Below are 17955 nucleotides of genomic sequence, written 5' to 3'. Positions count from 1 at the left end.
ACTTAGCCTTTCATTTTGTGTAGCATCTGCTTGACACTGAGTCATAAGAGAATAAATTGGTACTGAAAAATATTTCTCAATGGAAGAACTGTCAACCTCAATTGCAAAGAGGTGCAGCAGGTTTTCTGCTGAGGATTTCCTGCAACTTAGAATCAGTAAAGTGTTGGTTCTCCATACCTTTCTGTCTTTTTTCTTTCAATGATTTTAGAAAAGATTTTACTGGAGAGGAAATTCGAAAAAGAATTAAGAAAGTAGGAATAACGACAGAGAAAGGAAGCACTGTGAGCGTGAAACTGAGATATATTAGAGGGACAAAACGTCAGTCAGCTTACAGGGAAAGGTTTCTGTAAGAAAATTTGTAGGACACTGATAGGATCCAGGACAAAATTTCCTCCATTGTTCATTGCTGAGTTTGTGTTAACTGCTCCCAGGTTCATGCCAAAAAAGAGAAAGAAATCTAAGATCATAGGAACAATATAGCATCTTGAGCAAAGTAGGGCTGACTGAAAATTTTATTTCCGCTGAAGTGAAAAAAATCCACCTTTCTTTCCAGAGGAATATTTTGATTTCTGTAGGCAATAAATAATCTATGAAAGATAATTTTTGTGGAAAACAACATATTTTGTCAAACATTCTGTTCAAATATGTTGTTGTAGGAGCATGTGGGACTTCCCTAAAAATTTATTGGTGGCAGAGCAACTCCACTCACTCCCTTGGAGATCAGTCAAGACAGAACCATGGCCAGGTTTTTGATGCTGTACTAAAAAATGTATGAACATCAATTCTATTTCTCTTGAAAAGAAAAATAAGACAATATTGATGAAATTATCAGATAGATTTAGAAGACTTGGGATCTAACCCATAGGCCACTATTGACCTGCTGGTTTTAGGTAAAAGCTAAGTTTTCGTAACTATCTATTGGATATTTCAGACCACTTCTGCAAAGACATCCCATTTAGCTGCAATGGCAAAAGCAACGGAAAATCTAAGTGCTCTTGAATCAAATCTCCTCAGACTGACAAAACCAGGTGGGTATACTATTAAAACACTTTTTATCTTTTTCTATGGAATTTTCTATGGTTTATTTATTATTAATTACCTAAGAAGTACTTTTATTTCACATACCTCCCATGATAAATCAACTAAAATAATAATGTCAGTGATCTTATTTATACTGTAGTGATGTGTATAATGACTTTTATTAATCTTTTTTATCATTTCCATGAAAATACTGATTCCTTCTTAGAAAGGAACAGTATTTTGCGCTATTCTATGAATATATAAGTTCTCCCAATCTGTGTAAATTTGGTTCCTAAATCACAAAATGCAGTGGCAAAGACCAGTGTCCATTTATCACATGTCTTACTATTCTACCAGTGCTGGTAGTAATGACCACTGCAGGAAATTTTAGTGCAGAAAAGGCTTCCTGAATGAAGTTAACAGAAATTGTCCTTTTTGTGTAGGAATTCCATGTATACTAGCATTTAACTACCTTGGAACTCAGGAATGGATACATCAACTCTAAAATATCTTAGAGTCTGGATTAAGCACAAGAATTTTCAGGCTAATGTTTCTGCCAAAGTTAGATGAATTGATAAGTAGGATTTATAAAGGAAATTAGATTAGAACTTAAAACACAGAACCACTCCTGATGTTTTTTTCCATTATATTTCCATTATATTTACACGGCATCTTGTAATCCTTGGACCCTGGATAGAATCGTAGAATAATTTAGTTTGGAAGGCATTTCTGGAAGGCATTTATTTCAGCCACCTGCTCAAACAGGTACAGTTGGATCAGGTTGCTCTAGGACTTTTCCAGTCAAGTTTTGAATCTCTCTGAAGAAACTTTTTGCTATGGGCAACCTGTTCCAACAGTTACAACCCTTACGGTTTAAAAGTTTTTCTTTATATCTCTTTGGAAATTTCTGATTTCCAGCTTGTGTCTATTGCCTCTTGTGCTATCAGTGAGGACAGTCTCCACATTCTGTATTCATCCTATTAGGTAGGTGTGGACTCCTCTTAGCCTTCTCAAGACTGAAAAAAACCAATTCTCTCAGCCTCTTCTTGCTTTGTCAGGCGCTCTAGCTCCTTACCATCTTGGTGGTCCTTCACTGTACTTACTCCAGTATGTCAGTGTCCAAAACCAAACACAGTAACCTAGATGTGGTCTCACAAGTGCCAAATAGAGAGGAATAGTCACTTCCCTTAACCTGCTGGCTATGCTGTTTCTAATACAAACCAGTTTGAATTGGTCTTTGCTGCAAGGGCATGCTTCTGACTCATGTTCTAGTTATTGTACATCATCTCTGTATATGCATTTGTCTTAAAAGAGAAAGCATTTCTGTAATAAATAGGATAAAAAGTGATGCAAAAATTCCATTGGTCTGTGTACTAATACTTCGTTTTTTGCTGCTGACACTGATGCTTACATTCCTGCAGAACAAGTTACAGAATGAATGAATTCTGTAAGTTAATTGAAAATTAAATTGATTACTTAATAAAATGATGTTCCATTCTTACTTAATAGAAAGTTAAATTAATGGGTTCACCAGTTAGAGAAAAACACATTTTCAGTAATTGGCAAATACTTGATGTCTGAAGTCTGCTCTGTTGCTGAAATAGCATATTCATCAATAAGTTTCAGGATACAACGTGAAGGGAAATCTTTTGTTGAGCCATACAAAATAAATAATAAATCTTACAGCTGTCCTTACAAATATGTATAAGGGGTTTAGGACAATGTGCACACCTGTAGGGCATGCTGTTAAAAATATTTTGGAAAAAAATATTGTCATAGCAAATCCTTGAAAGTAGATCAACACTTAGCATTCCATTGATGATATTGTATGAGAAAAACGGAAGAGCTGAATCTGCCCCTTTCATAAGAAACTGAGAAAACCAAAATATTTCATACACAGTACAATTTGAACTCTGAAATTTCAGATGTTTTCCCGTAAAAAATTTTTGGGAGGTATTATTCTTTGTGAAAATGCTTATTTGAAGCAATACATTTTTTAACTTGTCAAAGAGGAGAGAGTACTAATAAAGGGTGTGACTCGTCCAAAAAAGAAAATACATCCCCCCCCCCCCCCCCCCCCCCCCCTTGTCCTGGTGGCTGTCCTATTTAATTGGACATTATTTGCATTCAACAGATTTCAACTGACTGCTGCCTCTGGAGGGTGTTGCTATTGATCCACTATCGCAGCTGGTTGTTCCAGAGTGCATTTTTAACCTTGCTTTTTTCATGGACTAGCTGCATTGATCTTTCTCAACCACAAAACTTGCTTAAGCACAAAATTTGTGGGTCATGTTTCTTTATTAAGGCAAAATAGCAACTAGCACGTCACATTGTTCTGCTGCTCATCAACTGGTAACGCCGTTGTGTTTAACTCTCAGAAGCCTGAATGCAAGTTGTTGTTCTCCTATGTATTATATATACTAGTTATATTTATATATTGTGTGTATTATTTACACCTATATCTAATATATTACTTATAGGCTATAAATACATTTGTATGCATATATTTATATAAATATTTGGGTGAAGAGAAAAAATTTCCTTTGTCTACTTATGCTATCCATATGCCGAGCATGTATTTAAGCATTAGTCACCAGTAGCATCATGTGTTTTGTTCATGCTGTATAGCTTTAAATACATTTTTGGACATGTCCTTACTGCACATCCTCCTCCACAGATAATTTTTATGGACCTTTGTTAGACCTCTGATGAACTCCAGACATCCTGCTCATTACTCTAGTAGCTGGTAGTTCATCAGTCACATCCATAAGCTCTTCATGTTTTAAGTGGCACAGCTACTTAAGTTAGAAGAAAAGAGAAAGCTTTTGAATTTCTTTCTGGTTGACAGTGAGAGATCTAAAAGAAAACTCTGTGCTAAAGGCTTTTTCTAGTCTTCAGTTACGATTCCAGGTAGAGGTTCTATTTGTACACTGTCACTGCCTGTCATAATGTTTTTGATTTGGTTATTGATGTAGCTCATGGATTAGAGCTTACAGGACAGGAAGATCCTTTGTTCCTCTACCCTGTAATTTCATGTTGGACACCAAACAGTGCTTATCGAGAAGGTAGGATAATTATTTTTTATTTTAATGTAAAGGCTTCTTTACTTCACAATGTTTCCAGTAAAGCCATCTACTACTTATTTGGAATAAGCTCTTGGAAAATTTCTCTTCATTCTGTTCATGAATATGTTTGTGTTGAATGTTCTTTTAAATTGAGATACCCCATTTCCATGTTAAATTATGTTACTGAAAGAATTCATGGAAGTCTGAGTACACCTGCGTTTTTGAAATAGGATTTAAGATTCGTTATGTGGCCTTTGCCGCTGCCTTATATTTTTTTTTAATGCTGGTATTCAAAATAACAATGGAGCCTAGCCTGTAAAATTAGTATAGCTTTCAGATAGGGTAAATACTTTATTTATTTCTTGATGGTAAAAAATTACAAAGACAGCCAAACAGTAAAAGCAGTTTGCAAGCAATTAAAAAGCTGCCTAAAATCTAGACATCACAGCTCCACTGCTGCAATGAGAACTGTGATTTTGTACAGTAATATGACTGTCACTGAGAAGAGCAACCCAAGTGAATAGGATGCTTTATTTATACTTGCTTTATTGTTTTTTCAGGATTTTCCAGCATGTGGAAAAACAGGCATGTTGAATATTGTTATAAAATATTTTTTCACTATATACTGCATAATACAGAAATAGTTCCAAAATTGTTTTCTCAGTCCTTAGAATGTTTGTCATTCTAGGAGTGTAAATAGAGTGAGTTTGTGATTCTGTATGCCTGGTCACAAGAAGTATTTAACAACTGTTATTGTATATTGTGACCTATCTGATTTTAGTATCAGCATACCTTGCCTTCATCAGCATGCAACATGACATAGATATATGCTTTGAGACATACATAGCTATAATTATAGCTGAATTCAGAAACCTGTTGCAGCATAATTACAAAAACTGTGTTAATTATCTGTTATTTTATTGCAGTGATGAAATTCAGAAAGAAATCACGATTTCTTGAGTTCTTTGTTCAAGTTTTGCACAAAATCCTGAATGAAGAGAAGTTTCAATGTGTTCTGGAATGGGCAAGCAATGTGCAAGTTTACTTGAAAAGGTATAGTTATTACTCATTTATATTACTACTATTATAGCAGTAGTGAAAAACTACTACTTAGATTTACCAGTGTCACAGTTACAGCACAAACTAAATTTTACCTGGTAGCAGACCCATCTGGAGCCGTTCTGATGGCTCCTAGTCTGCAGAAGTTCCATGAACAGAGGGTTATATAGCTACAGAAAATATTGTATTGTGACCTCATTACACAAGGAGGGTTCTTCCTCAGCTCTGTCTGTTCAAAACTCCTACCCCATTAGCCTACCATTAGCCATTCCCAGGATTTTCCTTTTCACAGACACCACTTGGTAATGTGGCCATTTGGGGGATAACTTAGAGTATGTTGGGTTAAATCAAAAGCAAACTCATCAGGGCCTACTGTAGTGTCTAAAAAAATTTCTGTACTTAAAAGGTAAGTGGAATCAAATGGTAGATACTTACCTAAAAGGATCCCAAAGAAATTTAACTACAACTTTGTTAAAAATGCACACCAATATTTCTAAAATTTGAAATGCAAATAATCAATGAAGAGAAGGTATATTATAGGGAACAGGAACTGCTGTTACAAAACACCAAAAAATTGGACATGGAAAAGTTCTTTGCAGAATTCCATAGTAGAATTTGGGTAACGAAGCAAACTGTTTTGTTTTACTAGGAGTTAGGAAGGTGAGAGGGTTGTTACCTATAAATTCAGATTTCTGTAATAAACCTTGAAAGCGAGCACTTCCTTATTGTCTGAAGGAGAAGTAGGACAGAAAACTTGCTGTATTTAAAACTCCTAATGAAATAGGAATTGCATGTGCTATACCTGTTCCTAACGATAACCCATTAGCTATGAAAGGAGTTTAACATGATGATGATGATGATGATGTTTTTAAGATCATGTCTTTTGTCAGGAGGAACAACCACCTTCTCTCTATCAATGGAATTTCAACAGAAGAAGCAAGTTTTCCCACTCTGCCAGAAGGCATGGATAGATACACTATAGGAGTTATGGAATTTCAGAAAGTGAGTTTTATTTTTAAGGAGTTATGTATGTCTTTACTAGGCAGCAATACTGTAAGCACAAAAGTAAATTTTTAAAAGCTGTCTCATAAAACCTTCAGCTAGAGATATGCGTAATTACAAAAATCTGAGATACAAATTCTAGTCTTCAGCTCACCTCTGCACTCCTGATACCAGGAAGAAAAGTTGATCTGGGATTTATCTGGAAGGCCAACAATTGTGAGGAATTTAAGATGAGTCAGAGTAATGCATCAGTGAAATCAATGAAAGCTTGCCTTTCATCAGCTACCTTTAAAAAACCCCAGTATGTTAGTAGGAAATGCCTTGGGTACCATCACATTAAGAAAAGGATATCAGTTCAGGCATTTTTTACAGTATGTTGTACTTACACTTTTTCATGAGGAGCTGTTCATTATTAAGTCCTTGTGCAGATATTTTAATTGCACAATAAAGACTTTTTGTTCAGAATTCTTTTAAAATATTTTTTTTCTTTTTTTGGAAGGCAAGTATAATAAGGATTTGTATTGTTTTGGAGGAAGAGTTTTCTCCCTTATAACCCTCTAGTAATGTTGCAATACTGCTAGCATCTGAGATAGATTAGGGAAAGGGTTTTCTGTCTCAGTTTTTGTATTGCAAAGTTCTACTTTTTATAATAATAGGAAAAGAACTATCATTATTTTTGAGATGAAAAACACTGGTATATGAAAGAAAATATTTGGGGACCTGACTGACTTCTTAGTGTCAGTCACTTGATACATACCTTCAAAAAGACTGTAAAGCTTTCTGGAATATTAAATATTTCATTTGCTGTCTTATTTTGACAAACAGTTCCAGAATTTATTTTCTGTTCTGTTCTGTTCCTGCATAACCCAAACTGCTGTATACCTCAAGTAATTAATAATGTAGGTATAAAGAAGTATTTGAAGTATATTTAAGATTTTAACGGAAGATTTTTTTAAAGAATACAGAGACGTCACTTTTAAAGGAACCAGAGGCATCAGCTTTGAAGAAAACAAGAAAAGAAGCCTTGAGTCCTATTCGAAAAAGACAGACTCTTAGACAGTATTTAATGAAACATCCAAACATAATGCAGTCTCCAGAAGCACAAAGGTATATGAACATAAATTGTCAGATTCATATACAGGACAAAAGTATTTTAACTGAAATTTAGTTTATTTAATATTAAGTATTTTGAAGTGTATTTTAAAACTTTTTTCTATCAGAGGGATGAATTTGTGGACAGTCCATTTACTTTTTTTACTGGTTTTGTTTGGTATAAAATTGGCTTCCACTCAAGAGATCATAATCTGTCTCATATTTATTTAAGAAAAAAAACTGTTGATGATTTTGAAGACTTTGTATTAATAATCCAAGACTGTATTTCAGTTGTGTTAGCTTGAGCATTCATTGTGGTGGAAAAGCTGTTAATCTGTATACTATAATGCTTTTCACACTGTGTTGAGGAGCTTGGTTGTTAGAAATGAATAAAGAATGTTTATTTGTTCTTGATGTTCAGGTAGTTTCAGAGTGATTTTTGTCATCCTTTTGCTAGTCTTCTTGGATTATCTGTTCTGTAGCTTTCAAAAAACTGTTTCTTGATGAAAACAAATGAAAATTCATTCACCTCTTCTTTTGGCAAATATTTCTATATATTTGGTTAAGTCAGTAATAATGGTACCTTCCAACCTAAAAGAATTTTTAGTACTTATTACCTGGTACTTTGGTCACTTATGCTTCCAGCAGTTAGCAAGTAAAAAACTAGAAATATCTGAATATAAGCAATCACATAACTGAATCTGGAAGTGTTTTAAATAAAGAAAGTAAGAAAAGTCTTCTATACACTATCATCTAAATATTTATCTGAACCATCCCATTTTTGACTTCAACAGAACCCCCCCACACACCTTACCATGATTTTCATGGCTTTCAGTGGGGCTGTTTAACTTATCCTGGGCTTTTTGCTTTTTTGGCTACTCTTTTGTATCCTACATAATAATATTGCAGCATAATGTAATCAACATTGTATGTGGTATACTGTTCTGCCCATATTTTAAAGTTGAGAAACAGGCAGAATAACAATTTATATTGATAAAGGAATCAGTTTAAAGTTTATAAAAAAGAAAAAAAAGATACTTGATTTGACTACAGCATTGTATGTGCTAGGTAATTCAGAATTGTTTGATCTGGCAGAGAAACACAGAAAAACTCTATGGCTGGAAATTAAAACCAGGCATGCAAATTTGAAATGAAATGTTTTCTTCACACTGAGGATGATTAGCTACCAAAACACAGCAATAAAAAGGATGATTGAAATTTACAGTATAATAGTAAACCCTCCATCTCCTGAACAGACTGTGTGAACCATATTGTATTCACTATAATAATCTGTTTGGATGATTCAGGTACAAATAACATCAAGCACAGAGCTAAGCTTTTTATAAGTACTAAGACAAATACCTTATGGAAGTGCATAAAATATAAGATAGGATTTAGTGTGTATTAAGTGTACATAAAGAGGGAAAGCACAATTGCTTTTCTTGACTGCAGCAAAAATCCTTTTGGTTGAAATGTGTAATGTGCTTCTGAGTTAATAAAAGTATGTGGTTATGCAATGGGATATTTCTGTGTATCTTTCCCATGATTTTCTTTTCTAGAGCTTCAATAAAACACAATTTCATTTTTTGCTACTGCATATATTTTGGTTTAGGAAATACAAGGAAAAGTTGCAAAAAGTAGCTCATCACACCTTGGTGGTACTGCTGAAACCAATTGTGAGTAGTTACTTAAACCGAAAGAAGTTTCATCACATGTGTCTTGAAGAAATGCCCTGGAGGTCTCAGATGAATATCTATCTGGCAGTTGCACACTACAACTTACTTAAAAAGAAACTGAATGAGCAATATAACATTGGAATTTGTGGTTCACAGTATCTGGACAGGTATATCTTATTGCATTATCAGTGATTGCTATCAATATAGATTATTCTGTTATTGCCATTAATGCAAACAGACCTGAATTACAGTATCATCAGTCAATTTGTCATATGAACAGTTCAGCTTCCAAATGCAAATTGGTTTACTATGTAACAAGTTTTGCTTTCCATCAAATGACTGGTGACATGCACATTTGTGGTTGCTCATTGACTGGTCAGATGAAACCTCTGAAATAGAATATATTACGCTATTTTTTGTTTCCTTATAACTTTTGGCTATACTTCATTATTTCTGATTCCTAATACTTCATTATTTGTGCTTCCTAAAGCTGCTGGAAAGTAATCAAAACTCACGTTTGAGAAAATTAATTTTGTGTGCATATATATCGAAGTTTTTTTTATTATGATATCTGGGGTTTTTTTTGTGCTTTCTTCCTTTTTCTCCCATTCTGCAGTTACAATATTTTGGATCCTGAAATATTCTCATTAAATAATTCTGGCACTGTAGTGGTGAGAGAAGCCATAGAGAATAACATGAGAACACCAACACCACCTATCCTTAAAAAGTCAGGAGTGACTGAAAAACAAAATTGTAAGAACTTTTATTGAGTGTACAACTGGAATCAGTTTCAACTTTAACCTTCTCTTAAATTCTGTCTTGACCTCCACCATTAGTTCTCCACATCACCTTTGAAAAAATACTCATGCCAATTTAAAGAGATGTTTCTGGATTTCATTAAGTGTATCTGTATTTTTTCTTTTTGGCATATGTAATATAAAAGAAGTCATAGTCAATAATGGGGCATTTATACTAACTCTGAACAGTGTTTACTGTATTGATAAATATGTTACTTCTAATCAATTGTTTATTCTTTATCCTATACTTTAGTAACAATTTTATAAATTCTAATGAATTAGTGATACAGCTTTTGGTTTGCAGAAGCCATGCTACTAGACCTATTAAATTGATAATATTGCAGATTATTTTAAATGCAATGATAATTTTAATCAGTTTCTGTGGTTGTTAATTGGTCTCTAGTTTCATATAGATTTCCTAACAGGTCAATAATTACCTGGATGGTTCTGTAAGTCTTTCTTAAAATTACGGACTGAAGTTTATTATCATCTTTCAAATCTGAAGTAGAATAATTTAGGTTTCCATCTCTACTGCTTGCTCCCTAGGGTTTTCCTGTGGCAGAGCCTACCTCAGGTTCAATTTTTTATTTTCTACCACTTTTACTTCAATTCTCTGTCTTTCACATTTGACTGTTCTATTATCCTAGCTATTTTCCCTAACATCCTTTGAGGTTTCAGCACAAGCCAAAAGGCTCCTGTTTGTAAGTAACTGTGAAATATAGGACTTTGATTACCTCAGATGTTGGTGATAACATAGAAGTCAACGCAAAGGAGTCTGCCTAGCCACCATAAGTTCAAGAAGACATCACAAGCCTGGTCTTTTCAACAGCACTTCAGGGAACTTTCTTGCCATACCTGACTATGATTTCATGTAGGATTTCCTTAGGTAGGAATCTGCCATCCTCTTTGCCTCTTCCAAGGAGCTGTAACAAAAACTAGCAGTTGAAGTCATTCATTCTCTTTGCAACAGCTTACTTTTAGTTATAATAAAAGTAAGCTTAGTTATACTCTTGATGCTTACAAGTCACTGAAACTTGTTGAAAACTGGTGAGAATACTGTTTACTACCTCCTAGCCTTTGCAGCAATTCTGAATGAATGAGTGAATTTCATGAAGTGTGCAGTTTGCTATAGAGTTCAAATACCGTTTAGCTTGAAATTAGCTTAGCTGAGATACTACTGTATCCTACAAGCTTGAATCTTTGTGTTTTCCTTGGAGGATATTTGGTATTGAATAAAATAATGAAGCAATTCTACACATACCACATAATTTGTCAGGTATCTTCCCTTCTTCCTAACTTCTCCTTTTAAAAGGCCTCGGTTTCAGAAATGTTCTTGGGAGCTTGCTACATGGTGATTTCTTTCTAAAACTTAACTTCTTATGAGGCTGTATTTTGGCTTTGAGGCTGGAAACTATTTAGTACACATTGTTATCTTGCTCAAACTTTTTTTTATCCCTGCTTCTTCCAACGCTTGAGTAAAAGCATCTTATATTTTAAATATCATAGTCTTATAAATAAGATAACCTTAACATTGGCATTTCCTAACATTTAAGTATTTAGCTGCCACAGGAAAATCCTAGCTGGCTGATAACATTATCTTCCTTATTTTTACGAGAATGTTAACTGATTTTTAACCAGTGAACTTTTTGTCTTCAGGTACAGATAAATCTGAGCACAGCATTAAACTGAGTGGAACACATACTCCTCAAACTCAAACAGCAAATGATACAGAAATATCCATCTCTCATTCACCCAAAGAATACAACCAGTTTCTGTCAAATACAATTTTATTAGAGCATTTTACAGAAATCTTTTTGCATTTAAGAAGAGCAGTGGTAAGATACACTTTCTTATTAACATTTTATTTATTACTAAGCATTGCTTTACAATACTTCCTACTTTCTACATTAAAAAAAACACACTTCAGAAATGTCAGGAAAACTTCAGTGGGGAATAAGCAATGATTTCTTATCTTCTGCAAATTGTCTGAGTACAATGTATGAAATGTCAGGGATATCACCTATCATAATGTATACTTCTATCAAAGATGTATTAGTTTATAAAGATTATTATTTTTCATTTAGCCTTTGTAACTCTCCTTCTCATGTTTGTTAAATCTTTCTAAAAATACTTGCACGCTCACCTTTCCATTTACAGGTCTTAGTGGATGACTCGGTAGTATAAACAAGGGGACCAGTGATTAAAAGGAAATACAGACTGACTTCTCTTCCCATAAATCCTTCTAAACCCAAGTAAATCCACATAAGTGGTGTGAATTAATTTTTATTTCTTATTCTCACACCAAAAGCAACAATTAAATTCAATTATAAATTAGTGCTTCTATGTAAACTTCCAAATCAATGTTCTGTAATGCTTTATAGAAATTTAAATACTGAATGATCTGTTATTAAGGATGATCTATAGACTGTAATTTTGAAACCTTACTTAAGCTTTGCAAGAAAAGAATGAAGCTTTTAGTTTCTGTATTTCTGAAGTATAATTATATTTTGAATGGTATGCATAGGTTCTTGCTCACCGTGGTGGCCACTGGACATTGCTTCAAAATGCTTGTCGAGAACTTTGGAACTATACTCAAGAATTACAATTGGTTGCTAACCATTCACATTCTCATATGGATATATTTCCCATTACTATGAGTTTGCTTAGAAACACTATCTGGTTGCCATTTTATTTGGCATCAGACATGATCATTGATATGATAACTGAACTACAAGCAAGCAGGTCTCTTAAGGTAAAATTTATTTCTATTAAGACAGTATACTCTTTATTATCACATAGGTAGTTTTCTTTCTCTTGCATTGTATTCTGATATGTTCAAATTATTCTCTGTAATAATTTTTTAGTACTTTACCGTATTTTCTAATCTTTATAAGTTGATTTGTCCTAAAAACAAGTTTGAAAATAACAGGTAGAATAATGTTTCTTCACTGTAGACTGTGGAACCTGAAGGAGACTTCTGCATTCCCAGTTGTTTAGGAGGTATTATGGATGAGAATGGTGGTTCTAATCTCCATCCACAGTCTCCCCTGGATGATGTGAATGTGGTTGACTTGAAATGGATATGTAATCTGATTCTTAAAACAATAGAATTGTTATATCAAATGAAGAAGTGGGAAACACTGGTGCACATAGCTGTACAATTTAACATATTTACACAGTAAGTTACACCAACTCTAATATAAACTAAAAAGCAACGTTATATAGTTAAATAGACTGTTATTTTTCTTAATTACTATACTTTGCTTTTTTTCAGTGAGAGGTACACAGAGCAAGTGAGTCCGCTGCTGGTATATGCTCAGAGGAAGCTGCTGGAAAGGATACAGCAATTCAGTGGCCCAGAAAGCCATGAATCTCATTTCATGAAATATCTGTCTGATAATGCACATAAGGTGAACCATAGATTTCTTATTTGGGCACTGACTCTTAATGTGAACTAAATATGGAGAAGTACCTTCACTGATTAATTTAATATGATTTTTTATAATGTTCACAAATATTAAATTATAATAAATTAATGAACATGATTGATTGAAGTGCATGAAAAGGCTTATAGGACATGATTCCAGCAGTGGCAGAGGTCTGCACTTGATGACTCAGAGAAAATTTCTTCCATGCATAATGTACCGATTCCATACTATGATCCTAAATCTAATTCATGTTAGTTCTTTTTGCTGCTCTTTTAACCTGAAAACATTTATTTGGATATTGTGCAATCTTTGCAATTAATTAAAATTAAATGCAAAGACATTGCTTTGTTTCTGCATTGGAACACTGCTCCTACTGACAGGTTCTTTGCAAGCTGCATTTATCCAGACAAAGAAAGGTGGAATATTTGCTGAACATCAACGAGTTGCTCATGATTATGGCAAATACCAAATAAGATACGAGTTTAATTCATTAACAACTAAACAGTTATATATTTTATCCAATATTTAGGTGTTGTGAATGTTTCACCTCTTACTGACAGTGGTACTTGTGTCTTAGTAAATCACTCCTCTTATGTTTTGTTCTATGACTGAGTATTTAGATACTTTAAGCACCAAACATTGATATTTCTGAATAGTTGCCAATTATCATGAAACAAAACTTGCTTTTTAGATGAGTTGCAGAAACTACATAGGGCAGAAATTACAGCTGCCTGTTGCCCATTCTGCTAGTGAACGGATTTTTCCTGGATGCTTTTTCTATCCTGAGATGAGAAATGATTATACAGGTCAGAACACATTTCAGTCTTGTGAGTTCTCTTTTTCCCTCGTATCTTTTTCTTCTTTTCAAACAGGATATTTCTTTGTTTTCCTCCTTATCATAGGTCTGCCACTGCTTCTATAATCTGTTTCTTTTAATAGAAACTCAGGTTTGGCTTCAGATTATTATTCTTGATATTTTGGATGGAAATTAATGTTTTCAAGACCTTTCCAAATATATTCAGGCTGTATCTGAAAGCAGAGAAAAGCAGTTGTCATGCACCTGCCAGGTGACCTACAGTGTGTTGAGTGAGCGTGGTGGTCTTGGTCCAGTTTTCCATTGGTATTGTTGGGTGTTCAGCAATATACCCTGAAGTTAATGTGAGCCTGCACTGTTATCGATAGAATCAACGGAAAAACTGAACTATAAATTGACAAAACACCTCTTTTACTCACAGTTGTTGATCTTATCAGTCAGGATTAAAATGTTATAGTCTTTAATGGAAGTTTGTTAATCACAGTTCTTCATATCACAGATGTCAATGTATTGCACACAAAGCTTTGTGTTGAATTCAGCTGAGGAAAGTTATTAAACAATAAATAACACTGTATGTAAGAAGAGTAGATAGTATTATGCAGTATTTTTACTATTTTTTTTATAATTTTAAAATACTTTTGCTATTATTACTACTATTATTACAGTAATTGTAGTAAATAGGATCAGCAGTTGTAGTAAAAAAATTGTTTCAAGACTTCAGATACTGGAATTCAGAGCAGAGAGCTGAGCTGAGGCATTCCCAGGGCAGATGGAATTCAGGGGATATAGATGTCACATGATAACTAAAATGTAACACTGGAAAAGATATAAATGCTCAGAAGTGATCCTGATGGTTAATATTTTTTCTTTAATGCATAATCCAATAGGATGCAAAGGTGATTACATTAATATACTTTAGTTTTAAAGTTATGAAATTATTAAAAAGTATGTTTTGCAAGGTGATTTACAAAAAATATATATATTTATGTAATGCAAAATTATTCTCCATAATTATGAATTCTTTTTAGATTGTAGTCAAGCGAAAGCCCTAGTTTATGTACCTCTTGATGTGAATAATGCACTGAAATGTTTCAGAGAAACTCTACAAAAATGTAAATATCACAGCAGAGCACTGAGACACAGCAGAAAACTACTTTCATTATTTCTTGCAAGCACACAAGGTGAGTTATTTATCGTAGTTTTTCTCACTTAATAAAGTGTATATGCAGTCAAAATAGCGAAGAGTGAAAGGAATATAATTTTAAATTCAAATTTTAGTGATTATTGACAATTAGAAAAAACATAGAATATGAAGTTATAGATGAAGTTCTGTACTCTAAGCCTGTTTCCCTATGATTTCTCTCTTGCGATGAAATGATACATTTTTTTTCATGCAGCTGTGTCACTTGTCTGCAGCCAAACCTCTGTCAAAGGACTGACTCGCAGATATTCAAGAGTTTATTTTCTCTGACAGAGCACGTATTTTCATTTGGTTGTACTGACCAGTGAGTTTTGTCCAGTGAGTTTAATTGGGAGACACAAAGACAGAATCATAGTATAGGAAACCAGATAAGAATAGGGTCCACAGGAATTCTATGTTTGAGTAATGTGGTGTGGAAATATTTGTGGTGCTGGAAAATAGTATAATGCTTTTCCAAACTGATCATATAAATCACTTTTCTGGTCTAGAAAATGCTGGAAGAGCAATTGGCAGTCATACTTCTTCAAACAGAAGGCTGGAATTTACTGTCGGAGCTGAACTGATACTTCTACCAACACCACGTGATCTTTCTCAAGAAAAATTCAGTTTCTCCAGTATGGTTGAGAGTAAACCGATACCACAGTCACAGCTTTCAGTAGTTATCTCTTCCTATGAACAAACAATTGGTAATTTTTTCATAAATTTCTGTTTACAGCTAAGATGTAATATCATTCTGCCTATCATATATGTTTATTTCAGTGTTATTTTCCTCCATCAGACAGCTATAATTGTCTGAAAGCTGGTTTCCAGAAACACACACCCTTCTTTCTGTTGATTCAGAAAATCTGCTTTAGATCCTAAACAAGCCACTGGTTGGTTCATAACCTCTACAGTTATCTCATCTTACGAAAAAGCATTACTTCAGTGGTGGTGCACTGATTATTCCCAAATTAAAATTCTGCTGTAGTGTTTAGCAGATTCATTTTAGTTCCATGATAGGTTTTTTTTCCCTAGAAAACAGACCTTTTGGATTCTGTGCATTTGAATATAAGACCTAGTTGCTTGGCTTCCATCTTACATTCTAATATGGCTTTAATACAGTAATACAGATGTATTAATATGTATGTAGTAATACAGTATTAATACAGCTGAGCACTACTACCTGTTTTTGCTGTATGATGAAATAGGTGAGGTGCAGCAGGTCAACAGATGGGATAACTTGTTTTATTTGAACTAAGGGATCCAGAAATGAGCTCAGGACAGTGCTACTGTGCTGTATGCAGCCACTGCTGTTTAGCAGGGCCAATGGCCTGCTTCCCAGTTTATCTCTTGAAGAGGAAGAAATTTGAGAGGTCTGAAAACACAAAAATACAAAAGCTTAGGTAAACAGCTCCATAAATATATCCTACTCTTGTTTTTAAAGTTAGTAGAAATAAGAAATTGTACATTTGAAGGTAAAATGTAAAAGCCTAATAAATCTTTCAAAAATATGAATGCATTGAATTACATGTTGATGCAGGTCTACTTCTCATGCAAAATTTGTTCAAGATTTTTTCACTGATTTAATGGTGTTACAATATTTTTTTTCTAATCTGCTAAAAAAATGAATAACAGGAATCCTTGAAATAAACAACCAAAGAGACCTCAAGGCTCAGGCTCTACATGAACTTGGAAATCTTCACTTTTATGCTGGAAACAAAAGGTACCTAGTTATTGGACTAAAAAAGGGCATTGTTTCATTTTCTAATTGGCATTCATATACCCTCCAGCTGTCTTGTAAGTTCTTGTGCTGTCCTCAAGTCCACACAACCTTTCATCTAACTCACTATTACCTATATTTTGAGACTTTTTTTCAGGATTTTTTTTTTTTTCTTAGCTAGCTAATTGCAATTAAGCAAATTAATTAAGCATCTCTATGTGTTTTTAAGAAGTAATATCTATTGCTATCTCAATAAGTCTGTTGACCAGGAATGGTATCTTTCTGTGTTGTAGAAACTGTATTTCAGTTTTTGACCTAATCAGAATTACTTGTATCTCAGGCAATAAGGTAAAATGAAGCGAGTCTTATCTTCCACTTTGGAAAATGTCAGCAATATGATGAGAACGTTTTTTATGTGTTACAGAGCTGCTTTTAAATATTGGTGTCAAGCCCTTGATGAAACACTCAACACTGCCGATGCTCTTAACAACTGGCAAGAGTTAGATTTTCCAAAAAATGCTACAGACTGCTTTGCAGTTGGAAGATCAACCGATATTAGTCAGAAATTTCTTTCTCAGGCTGGAGTTTGGGGATGTTTACACGCAGCAGTCTTAGTGGCTAAGATAGCTCAGTAAGTATTTTATCTGTATTTGCATTTCTTTCATATTTTAAAAAAATTGCTCATCTAGGACATTAGACAACTTGAAATTAAATGAAAATACTAATGAGTTGCTATAAAAAAGACTCATCAAAACCAGAGGAATTTTTCCTTTCAGGAAGAAAGTTGTTCTTTTGGAGAATATTGTTTGTTCCCTTTTCTTGAGTGCTCATCTTTGATAATAATTGCAGCTGTATATTATATGAAGAGATCATTGAGATAAAACAAAATGATAAAAAGTCATAAGCACAAGGATTTTACATCATATTGATTTTCAATTGAAATATCATATCTTCCAAGTCATTGCACGTATTAAATATTAATGTATCTTGAGGGCAGATTTACTGCCTAAAGTACTCATTTTCTGGTGAATTACAACTAAATGAAATTTGAATTACTGTATTAAAGTCTACCATCAATAAATATTTCTGTCCAGTACTCCTT

At 33.8% G+C, this 17955-nt stretch overlaps 1 protein-coding gene across 1 annotated transcript in view; it reads left to right on the top strand.

The window, feature by feature from the left end:
• Positions 1-17955, top strand: part of CFAP54 (cilia and flagella associated protein 54) — a 118698-nt gene that overhangs the window by 53431 nt on the left and 47312 nt on the right. Inside the window, exons 29-44 of the mRNA XM_055809189.1 lie at positions 932-1028; positions 3996-4085; positions 5012-5138; positions 6035-6146; positions 7105-7253; positions 8851-9081; positions 9531-9667; positions 11368-11546; positions 12236-12463; positions 12666-12889; positions 12986-13121; positions 13831-13945; positions 14982-15134; positions 15643-15840; positions 16769-16856; positions 17278-17484. Of these exons, the coding sequence (XP_055665164.1) occupies positions 932-1028; positions 3996-4085; positions 5012-5138; positions 6035-6146; positions 7105-7253; positions 8851-9081; positions 9531-9667; positions 11368-11546; positions 12236-12463; positions 12666-12889; positions 12986-13121; positions 13831-13945; positions 14982-15134; positions 15643-15840; positions 16769-16856; positions 17278-17484 (2471 nt within the window). The remainder of the gene's footprint in view (positions 1-931; positions 1029-3995; positions 4086-5011; positions 5139-6034; positions 6147-7104; positions 7254-8850; positions 9082-9530; positions 9668-11367; positions 11547-12235; positions 12464-12665; positions 12890-12985; positions 13122-13830; positions 13946-14981; positions 15135-15642; positions 15841-16768; positions 16857-17277; positions 17485-17955) is intronic.

Source organism: Falco peregrinus, chromosome 6, assembly GCF_023634155.1.
Source record: "Falco peregrinus isolate bFalPer1 chromosome 6, bFalPer1.pri, whole genome shotgun sequence".
In the NCBI taxonomy this organism is placed as follows: Eukaryota; Metazoa; Chordata; class Aves; order Falconiformes; family Falconidae; genus Falco; species Falco peregrinus.
Note: the sequence above shows the minus strand (reverse complement) of the source record. Positions and strands in the feature narration are given on the sequence as shown.